Source organism: Etheostoma cragini, chromosome 13 (assembly GCF_013103735.1).
Source record: "Etheostoma cragini isolate CJK2018 chromosome 13, CSU_Ecrag_1.0, whole genome shotgun sequence".
NCBI lineage: Eukaryota > Metazoa > Chordata > Actinopteri > Perciformes > Percidae > Etheostoma > Etheostoma cragini.
Genome location: NC_048419.1, coordinates 9,454,800 through 9,465,778, shown reverse-complemented (window position 1 = coordinate 9,465,778; position 10,979 = coordinate 9,454,800). Strand labels below are relative to the sequence as shown.

General features: G+C 39.7%; 1 protein-coding gene and 1 long non-coding RNA gene across 4 annotated transcripts in view; one reads left to right on the top strand and one right to left on the bottom strand.

Annotated features, from left to right (window-relative positions):
- Positions 1–4,275, top strand: part of LOC117955141 — an 11,244-nt gene extending 6,969 nt beyond the window's left edge. Inside the window, exon 3 of the long non-coding RNA XR_004658970.1 lies at positions 4,264–4,275. This is a non-coding gene — a long non-coding RNA (uncharacterized LOC117955141). The remainder of the gene's footprint in view (positions 1–4,263) is intronic.
- Positions 1–10,979, bottom strand: part of robo4 (roundabout, axon guidance receptor, homolog 4 (Drosophila)) — a 41,727-nt gene that overhangs the window by 6,172 nt on the left and 24,576 nt on the right. For all 3 annotated transcript variants that reach the window (XM_034889354.1, XM_034889355.1, XM_034889356.1), the window contains exons 13-17: positions 10,316–10,428; positions 7,302–7,625; positions 6,655–6,759; positions 5,698–5,845; positions 1,041–1,268 (exon numbers count right to left, since the gene is read on the bottom strand). In XM_034889354.1, coding sequence (XP_034745245.1) covers positions 1,041–1,268; positions 5,698–5,845; positions 6,655–6,759; positions 7,302–7,625; positions 10,316–10,428 — 918 coding nt within the window. The remainder of the gene's footprint in view (positions 1–1,040; positions 1,269–5,697; positions 5,846–6,654; positions 6,760–7,301; positions 7,626–10,315; positions 10,429–10,979) is intronic.

The following is a 10,979-nucleotide window of genomic DNA, read 5'->3' as shown; positions in this document are numbered from 1 at the left end:
AGTAACAGATATGTACTTTAATAGCTTTCTTGTGAAGGGCTCATTTCACTTGTTTTGAGTAACTTTTCCCTCATATTTAGTGTTTTTGTCTTGTTTTTGGAGATTAAATGCAGCCTTAATAAACGCACAGAGCCCACACAGCCGAGCGGGAGAGACAGTCTCACACACAGAAACCTGCACAGAAAATCTTCTCACTAAACACTGAGTTATTAACAGACTTTTAATTAGACTCCCACACTGGTGGTCTCTGGCGGATGTTAGGCCTGCCCAGAGGTCATGGGTGAACCAAACATAATGACCAAACTAGAAGATTATTAGTTCTCATAGCATCTGATATAATAGTATCATACCAAGATGTTTACCATAAGTCCCCGACACTCGGGCCCCTCAAATCCCTTTAAGATGTCACGTGCAGACTTTTGGAGATTTTTCCATCTTTTCTTGGCTTCTTTATGCTTGTTAATAAAAGTTTTTACCTGGACTGCCCAAACTTTGGCCCACTGAACATGAAGCTTCAGAATAACATAGGTGTTAATATTGCACCTCGGTCTCCCTGAAAAATCACTGATTCAATCAGCCATAGAGAAAGTCTGCGCAATTTCATTACTGTGTAAAATTCAATATTTAATCATTTAATTGCATAACTGTGCAATATTTAACAGTTAACACTTTTGATACACCATTAATGAATGTGCAGTTTCATAACTGTAATATTATTTTCGTAATGCGTATACAAACCATATTTATCTTTCTTACTCTTTTATATATGTATGTGGCTGCCCCCCCCCCCTTACATTATATTCCATGTTATATTCCTTCTTGTTGACACTGTAAAGGGGTTGCTTCAATCTCGTTGCACAGGTATTGCACATGTGTATAACAACAATAAAGGCATTCTATTCTATTCTATTGTTAAAATCCACCACATGCTATCAAGTAAACTGGCAGGAGAAGAACAAATTGTTGTATTAATGTTGGCATCTTTCTTCTAAAACACAACATCTGCCAGCCAACTAGGACCCGGTGAGTACGAGCTCTACCTGCATCTCTCCGGTTTGGAGCAGAGCTCCAGATAATGGTTGGCTTCCTGTGCTGTCAGGGTGCCCTGCTCCTCGTCCATTGACATGGAATATGAGGCAGCAGACGGGTGGCTGTAGGTGGTGGTGGTGGAGGTGGTTGTTGGTCCCAGTTGCCCGCGGTGATTAGACGCAGCACACACTGACTGGAGAGAGCCCATGTCCACTGTTAGCTTTGTAGAACGACTGGAGCTGAGGAAAATGCAAGAGACAAGCACGTGAGACTTCTTTTCTTTTTTGGCCTCCTAAATTATGAGAATCAATCATGTAAAAAAGACTAAAATGTTTGATATTCAACTCTTCCTTTTTATATTGCACAGTTTCAATAACTTTAGTTTTTGTTTGGTTTAACATTTGCACTATGCTTTACTGTATTGCAAAAATTACTTATCTTTTTAATTGTTTTCATTACTTATCTTGTTGTCTTTATTTGTATATATAAAACTTATCTTTTATATTATACTTGTTGTACGTGTCCTTGTTGCACAGTGGGTTGGAGAAACTTATTTTCAATTGCTCTGTATGTCTGGCACATACTGCAGTATTGTCAATCAAGTTCTATTATCGATATATTTTTATTGCAAAGAAATTTAATACCAAAACAACACACAAACACACACAACGCAAGGACAGTACGACAGAGGTTGCAGATAAAAAGGATAAATATATTTACACATACAGTATATGCACATACACGTGCTTGTACTGTATTTATACTGTATATAGACAACACAAGGGTTAAACTACTATTTTTTGTGACTGTTATTTCCACTCTTCATTCTAACCCCAACCGACCCGTCAGAAACCGCCTACCAATTCGCCTGGGTCTCTCCCAGGTTTCTGCCTAAAGGAAGTTTTTCCTCGCCACTGTTACACTGTTGCTTTCTCTGGAGGAACTGTCCTTGTAAATCATGGAGTGTGTTGCAGATCTACGCTATCTGTAAAGTGTCTCGAGATAACTCTTGTTATGAATTGATACTATAATTAAAATTTAATTGAAAAATTGAACAAGGGTTAACCAGATCTTGCCCCCTATACCACAGTGTAGAAGTCTGTAAAAGAGCCTTTTGTGTCAGACGTTTTCTGGAAATCAAAGTAAATCCCCTACCATTATTTTTGTTGATGTCCCTGTTTGTTAATTGAAGTGTGAAGGGCCGTACATACATGATGGTGTGGTGTTCTGGAAGGTAGACATTTCGACTTTTACCAAGATGGAGTGATCCACAAGGAAATCTAGCAGTCCTTTATACAGAATACTACAGAAAAAACTTACCGAGACAGCTGGAGAGAAAAGTACCATGGCAGTTATTAGGGTCTGATTTGCCCCCGCTCTTATGTAAGGGGGGATATGATCCCTTTACAATATTGAACAACCTTAACACTGCACCCTGCATCTCTCTTTGTGTGTGGTAAATTCCTTCCAATGAATTAAGAAACCAAGAGGGTTTAGGTTATCTTTTTTTTCTTCTCTTTCTCTCTCTCTCTCCTCATCCCCATTTTTTTTAGTACACCTACAGTACTACGGACAGCGTTGCTATCCATGGTGCTGAAACAACAGCTAAGACTTGACAAATAATTAATAATAATTTCTGTTATTTTTGTGTAAGGGGTTGTGTATAGGTTCTGTTGAATTCCTGCATGAATGGGAAGAGCGCTGTCTGCTGGTGTCATCTTCACATTGAGCCGCAGTGCTAAAAGTAACGAATTCTGAGTAATCTACAGCAGAACACTGCAGAGACAATATTAGCCAAAATGTTTTAAAGCCCACCAGACAACGTTTTATTTTACTGTATTTTTGTTGTGATATAGTTTAGTTGAGCTAGTTTAGTTAGATGAATGCCGTTAGTTTAACATTGAGTGAGTCACTCATTTTGAGCTCAGAGCTGAATGCTACATTTAGCTTTCTTTGCATAGCTTACGACGCTATTCCTCCGTCTGACTCACTCACTTTGCGTTGAATAGGGCTGGGATCGGTCCGGTTTCCCCATGTGCAGGTAACCGTTATTGAACTTGATGTTGACTTTTATGTGGAAAATGTACGATGTTACTGTAGGAGCTGTATTCCGGTGTCAAAGACATATATATATATATATATATATATATATATATATATATATATATATATATATATATATATATATATATATATATATATATATATATATATATATATATATATATATTTCATATAGTGTATTTCTATACACTAGGAATGCCTTACAGGAGTTATTTATTTATTTTACATTTTACTGTTAAATAGACAAAGCATTGCAAAACATGTTTTGTTATACTTTTGTCAAAAATAACCATTGCACTATACGATCACAGTGAGCGAGTTTAACCCTTGTGTTGTCTTCCCGTCAAAATTGAAAGTCAGCGCTCTTGTTGACGCTTTTTAATCAATGTTTTTAACTTTTTCTCACATTTTTGTCTCTTTTTCAACACTTTTTTTAGTGTTTGTCACTTTTGTGATGTTTAACACTATGTAACACTACTTTATTAACTTTAGTTTTACAGTAATTTTTTGAATTTATTTATATCCTCCTTTTTAGCAAATTATACTTAATGTTTGAGTTAGAAAAGCAGAATTTAGGAATTATTTTGACCAAAATGAAACAAAAGTATGTTGATGGATAATCACAGACTGGAATATGTCAACTTTTACTCAATACTATCTCAAAACCACTTCAATTTTTTTCTCAAAATGCTAGAAAACTGAATTAGACACCACAAAATTAATGAAAGTAGAGATTTGTTCTTGTCAAAGAGCGTTGTGTGGAATCAATCGTGTTATTTTGGGTTATTAAAAAGAACACCGATATAGGAAAATGGGTCAATTTGACCCGAGGACAACATGAGGGTTAATAAATTCAATTCAATTCAATTTTATTTATAGTATCAAATCACAACAAGAGTTATCTCAAGACACATAAAGAAAAAGCAGAACTCCTGATAATTGCTGTGAGCTGTTTGAGTCTCTGTCCACCATTGAGGGACCGCATTGGCTTCATTTGGACATCGTGGACATCTCGTACTGTTATTCTTTACACGGTGAAAAGGACTCTAGCTCTGCCCTGGTTTTTTGTTTTCATTTTGGGTCTCTTGTTAGTTGATCTGTTATTTTTTTCTCTCAGTTCTGTAGTCATAATGAGCGATGCAACACTTGATTTGTCAGCGCGTACTCCAGCTTCTGCTGGTAGGGGGAGGGGTGTACTACAAATGCCTGCTTCCTTTTTGGGTAGTCCTGTTAGCAGTAACATACTTAAGGAGTGAATTAATGTATAGATAAATAATTTCAACTATCTGTGCAAAGTATAAATATTGCTTTTGCACCAAGAACACATTTGGCAAAACAATGGCAGAGAGAGAAAAATGGGAAAGCTACAGATCCTGACCGAGGGGGTGCAGACGCACTCTTTCTACAACTTCAGGACAGAGTTCAAACGTGACATGAGAGTTAATGTCCAGTCTGTCAGTGCTGTTTTCAAAAGCAACACCTTCATGCGTAAATGTGCACAGCGTCTCTCTTACAGGGAAACACAGCTCTCTGCTAGCTTCACTTTTCAGAGAATGTAATTTATACTTTCCTCGTTTTTGCCCTGTATATTTCCTTGGATTAGGATGGCACCAAGATCTTAGTTGCAGCTGTCGCAGTGGTCCTGCTGAACTACACCCTGCTGCGTCCAGCTACGTCCAGCTATGCCCTGCTGTGCCACGCTTCATATTACTGTGTACATACTACCAGTACTGTCATTTTTTAGTAACTGTTCCATTATCTTTATTGTGACTACTATTGCCATTGTGCATCACACCCCCAACCGGCACCGTCAGACACCGCCTGCCAAGAGCCAGGGTCTGGCCAAGTTTTCTTCCTAAAAGGTAGATTTTCCTTGCCACTTTCACGCTATGCTTGCTCTTGGGGGAATTACTAGAATTGTTGGGAGTTTGTAAATTATACAGTGTGGTCTCTACCTACTTTATCTGTTAAGTGTCTCAAGATAACTCTTGATTTGATACTATAAATACAATGGAATTGAATTGTTAAAGATGCCAGCACTTGCAACCCATGCACTATTAATCACAATGTCTGTGTGTGTGTGCGTGTGTGTGAGTATGTGTGTGTGTGTGTGTGTGTGTGTGTATATGTGTGTGTCACACGGCTTTGCCAGTTTGAGTTTGGCCTTTTGCATGTGTCTTCTTTAAATATGTATGAGAGCTGCAGTGATGTAAACCCGGTGCATGCGGTGGGATAATTTAGAGTGTTATTGTGTTGGATCGGTAACATTATTGCAAAAAAAAAAAAGCATGACTTAATCTCTCTCTTGCTTGCTTACTCTCTGGCTGAGGGAGGGACTAGAGGAGGTTGCGGTTCTTGTGCTCACTTCAAAATGGAATCTTGCAGGTTCCACTGCACAGCTGCATTACATTTTACACCGGACATTTGTAGTTGAGTGAGAAGAGAAAACCTTTTATTCTTCTTTGTGCTGGAGTTGGCTGAAGTTTCAATGCCCTTTGAATCCCCCAATAAATGCTGCACTGCACTTTCTCCCTCTCCACACAGCCTAATTAAGCCTAAAGGTGGATCTCGTACGTAGGAACAATACGTGGATGTGTCTCTTACCCTTCATCTGAGGTGAGGCTGTGTGTCTCCGTTGTGTCCTCTATGGGCATTGGTGGAGGGGGGGGTAGCATGTCCACTAGTTGTAAAGATGCAGAGTAATGCAGCAGGCGAGGGCAACCAGCGACTTTATCACACTCTGGGTATCCACCTGGACAAAAACATAGGCCAAGTTCAAGTAACATGTTGTTAGAAGTTGCAGTTTACCTCCATGTCTGTCCAGACCCACATAATATATGTCGTGAAGAGTTTGAAGGTATTTAATGAAAGGTAACAGGTGTATTTTATGGCAAAACCTTGAGGCTTAACACACATCTGGCAGCAGAAAAGATCTGAACAATCACCTCAGTTTCAAGAATAGTGTCACCAAGTCAGTATCAGACCAAATGAGCTGAATTGCGGCCAGAAAAGTGGTTTTGCAAAACATTATGATGTCACAGTGAAGTGGCCTCTGACCTTTTGGATATGAAATGTCATCAAATATATACAGAATACTACATAATCATCACAAATGTCATTTTTTTGCTACATTTCATTACTTAACTACTTTAATCCTATTAGACATTTGTTTGAATTGTTGTCATGACTGGCGTTACTTGTGTTATGGTCACAGTCATCTATTCAGTTCATCTTCCGAGTCAATGCGTGTGCCAAATCTGAATTTATTCCATCCATGAGGACCTGAGATAACACGTTCAAAAGAATGGGACGGACCCAAAACGTTTAAAAGGAAAACCATAATAAAATAGTACATTACTAAGACATTGAGGAAAAACTGAATTCCTATATCTAGCACTATTATTTCAAATGTGTGTTGTTTAAGTATAACTAAACTTTAAATTCAAGATTACAGGGCAGTTTTCAGAGTCCAAAAATGTGGGCTGTCTGCCTGTCCCTCAGTCTTATTGGTGAGATATGGAGCTGGTCTAAGGACAGCTAGAACAATAGCTTGTGTCGTACCGTGCCGGCCCGACGGTATGTGACTGAGTCTCTGTTTGTAGACACTGGAGGGTAAAGCCTGCTTCCTGGTCGGCAATATGGGGACGCTGTTCACTGCGTGCAACTCTGTGGGAATATAAATACGTCACTCTAGGACACATTACCCAATATTCTATTATTCATCATAACCAGAGCTGTTTTACTCTCTGCATTCACATCATTATACGACACGCTGGTATAATGTATCAGGAGTTGAGTTTACATGGTGTTAGCAGTTGGAAGCAACAGCACCAGAAACAACAGCACTTTTAAAACAAGACAAATTATCAAACACTTTTTTATCTTGGTAAGAACCACATAATTTGCAGTGAGCAACAACAAAAGCTTTACACCTTTACACCCACTGAGGACTCTGACATGGCAACTATCAAGACCCCTTTCTACCTTTATTTCATTTCATTTCCATTCCCCGGTTGTAATTTTGACAAAGGTCAACCGGAAGATCAAAAGGAGTTACTCCCGTCATTCTTAGCATTCTTCTTCTTCATATACACGGGGAGAATTGGCATAACCCGGTTATTCTCTGAACCATACGGGTAGACCATACCCTGGTTATTCCTGTAGTAGTGGTATTAACATCACATTGCCAACCATGTGCCGCTGCTCACCTTGCTTGCTGTAGTTTTTTTCCCATGATTCCCTCAGCACACCCATCTTGGGCTGGGGACGTATGGCCTGTTTCCATGGTAACGCCGCTCGGCTACTGAGGGGCGAGGTCTTTGCGACAGGCTGATGGAAAATCTGGATGGTCTCAGCTCCTTGCTGGTGGGCCAGACCATGAGGCATTTTCGGACGCCGCCCGGGACTGTTGAAGGTCTTGAGGCCGCTGCCCATCAGGTCCACGTAAAATGTCCCGTAAACGCCACAGCTGTCGGTCACAATGGGGACAGCAGCGTCCACATAGCTGGGCTCCTTCCAGGACACAGGGAGGCCTGGTGAAACACAGATGAAAATGTACTAATCACCATTGTCATTGTTGATCAATCTCTTGATTATTTTCTCAACGAAACGATTAGTTGTTTGGTTTACAAAATGTCAGAAAATTGTGAAAAATTTAAATCAGTCTTTCCCAAAGCAAGGAGGACGTTCTCAAATGTCTTGGTTTGTCCCCAAATCAAAGACATGCAGTTTACTAGATATATACTATATATTCACATTTAACAATCTGACATCTAAGAATTCCTCTTATTTCATCACAAATGACTCAAATCGATTAATCGTTCATTAATATACAGTGAGGAAAATAAGTATTTGAACAGTCTGCTATTTTGCAAGTTCTCCCACTTAGAAATCATGGAGGGGTCTGAAATTGTCATCGTAGGTGCATGTCCACTGTGAGAGACATAATCTCAACAAAAGAATTCAGAAATTATATATATATATTTGTATGATACAGCAGCAAATAAGTATTTGAACACCTGTCTATCGGCTACAATTCTGACCCTCAAAGACCTGTCTGCCTTCAAAATGTCCACCTCCACTCCATTTATTATCCTAAATTAGATGCACCTGTTTGAGGACATTAGCTGCATAAAGACACCTGTCCACTCCATACAATCAGTAAGAATCCAACTACTAACATGGCCAAGACCAAAGAGCTGTCCAAAGACACTAGAGACAACATTTTACACCTCCACAAGGCTGGAAAGGGCTACGGGGAAGTTGCCAAGCAGCTTGGTGAAAAAAGGTCCACTGTTGGAGCAATCATTAGAAAATGGAAGAAGCTAAACATGACGGTCAATCTCCCTCAGCCTGGGGCTCCATGCAAGATTTCACCTTGTGGGGTCTCAATGATCCTAAGACAGGTGAGAAATCAGCCCAGAACTACATGGGAGGAGCTGGTCAATGACCTGAAAAGAGCTGGGACCACCGTTTCCAAGGTTACTGTTGGTAATACACTAAAACGTCATGGTTTTAAATCATGCTTGGCACGGAAGGTTTCCCTGCTTAAACCAGCACATGTCAAGGCCCGTCTTAAGTTTGCCAATGACCATTTGGATGATCCAGAGGAGTCATGGGAGAAAGTCATGTGGTCAGTTGAGACCAAAATAGAACTCTTTGGTCATAATACCACTAACCGCGTTTGCTGGAAGAAGAATGATGAGTACCATCCCAAGAACACCGTCCCTGCTGGGAAGCATGGGGGTGGTAGCACCATGCTTTGGGGGTGTTTATCTGCACACGGGATAGGGGGTCTGCACTGTATTAAGGAGAGGATGACCGGGCCCATGTATTGCGAGATTTTGGGGAACAACCTCCTTCCCTCAGTTAGAGCATTGGAGGTGGGTCGAGGCTGGGTCTTCCAACATGACAATGACCCGAAGCACACAGCCAGGATAACCAAGGAGTGGCTCTGTAAGAAGCATATCAAGGTTCTGGTGTGGCCTAGCCAGTCTTCAGACCTAAACCCAATAGAGAATCTTTGGAGGGAGATCAAACTCAGCGACAGCCCAGAAACCTGACTGATCTAGAGAAGATCTGTGTGGAGGAGTGGGCCAAAATCCCTTCTGCAGGGTGTGCAAACCTGGTGAAAAACTACAGGAAACGTTTGACCTCTGGAATTGCAAACAAAGGCTACTGTACCAAATATTTACACTGATTTTCTCAGCTGTTCAAATACTTATTTGCAGCTGTATCATACAAATAAATAGTTAAAAAAAAAACTATTGTTGTTAAAAAACAAATACGGTGTAATTTCTGGATTTGTTTTTTTTAGATTATGTCTCTCACAGTGGACATGCACCTATAATGACCTATAATAACAATTTCAGACCCCTCCATGATTTCTAAGTGGGAGAACTTGCAAAATAACAGCGTGTTCAAATACTTATTTTTCTCACTGTAGTTGGCAATTAATTTAATCGTTGACAACTATCTGATTAATCTACTGATATTTGCAGCTCTATACCGGGGGATATTTATCGGAAATTGTGAAATATGAAACAGTCAGTGTCTTTCACATCTCTATTACAGTTCATTTGGAAGAAAAAAATACACTTTTGCCTTTTTGTTCTGGTCTTTTCCGTGTTCACACTGGCTCATTATGAACCAATCATGAGAATTGAGTCGTTTGGACTGACAGGGGACTCACTGATTGGACAGTTTTGATCATGTCATCCTGCATCATCAGCTACACAGACCCAGGTTGGGCAAATCCAATCCTGGAGACTGACATTAAGTCATGCAGCATGCCACTGTGTGTTACAGATTTATTTATCTTTCTATATGTACAGAGAGCACCATCTAGTGGGCTCAGAAAATAAAGAAATGGCACATGAGGCTTCTTGAGGCTTCATGAGGCATCACTATGACGCATTTGGTACAGTAAGCTCACATCTTGTGCCCTCTGTTTTAAATGCTTATGAAAAATTGCCCTTGCATGCTGACCATGGTTACCAACTCATCTTGTTTAAATATAGGCCATACATTGCTCACACAGCTGACAATGAAGCAGATTCATTTTTTAGTTAGGCTTTTGAATTCCTTAATCCAAAGTCTAACTCCAGCTAACCACATCAACTAAATGTCCCATTTTACATTCAGATAGAGGTTTAGCATGTGTGTGAGGACCAATTGAGCCAGTAATCATTTTAACACTATTCATATACCAATGGCTACTCACTGGCGCCCCTGATCCCTGGGTGTTTCTGGCCTTGGGCCCATAAGTCCTGGTACTTGTGGTTATAGGAAGGTCTCCAGGCTCCAGAGGCCCACGGAGAGTCTGAACCTGCCATCCTGCAAAGGGGAAGCATTTGAGAAGTTTTATGCTGTTGGAGTATGGCCTGTCTAGTACAAATACTACTTATTAAAATGATAAAATAAATAATATATATATAATATAAACTATGGCGATAAGTGCTTCTACTGTGCTTCACAGTGGTGTAAGGGAATCCCAAGTTGGCATCAGAAGTAACACATTGATTTTACTGAAAGTATCATGAAAGCACATTTAGTTTTAGGAATTTGGGGTTTATTCTTTTGAGTATAGAGTGTTGCACTTGCCACTAAACCATGTGTTAAGGGTGCACAATATATCTTTTTTATCGTCATCGCAATATCAACAGAAGAAATAAACACATCGTGAAAGGCTGCAACATATCACGATAGACTATAGCTGGGCAAAGTATCAATATATATCGATATTGTAATATCGTAATATGGCATAAGTGTTTTCTTTTCCTGATTTTAAAGGCTGCATTACACTAAAGTGATGTCATTTCCTGAATTTATTATTTACCCTTACCCACTTAGTCATTATAGCCACATTACTGCTGATTATTTATGAA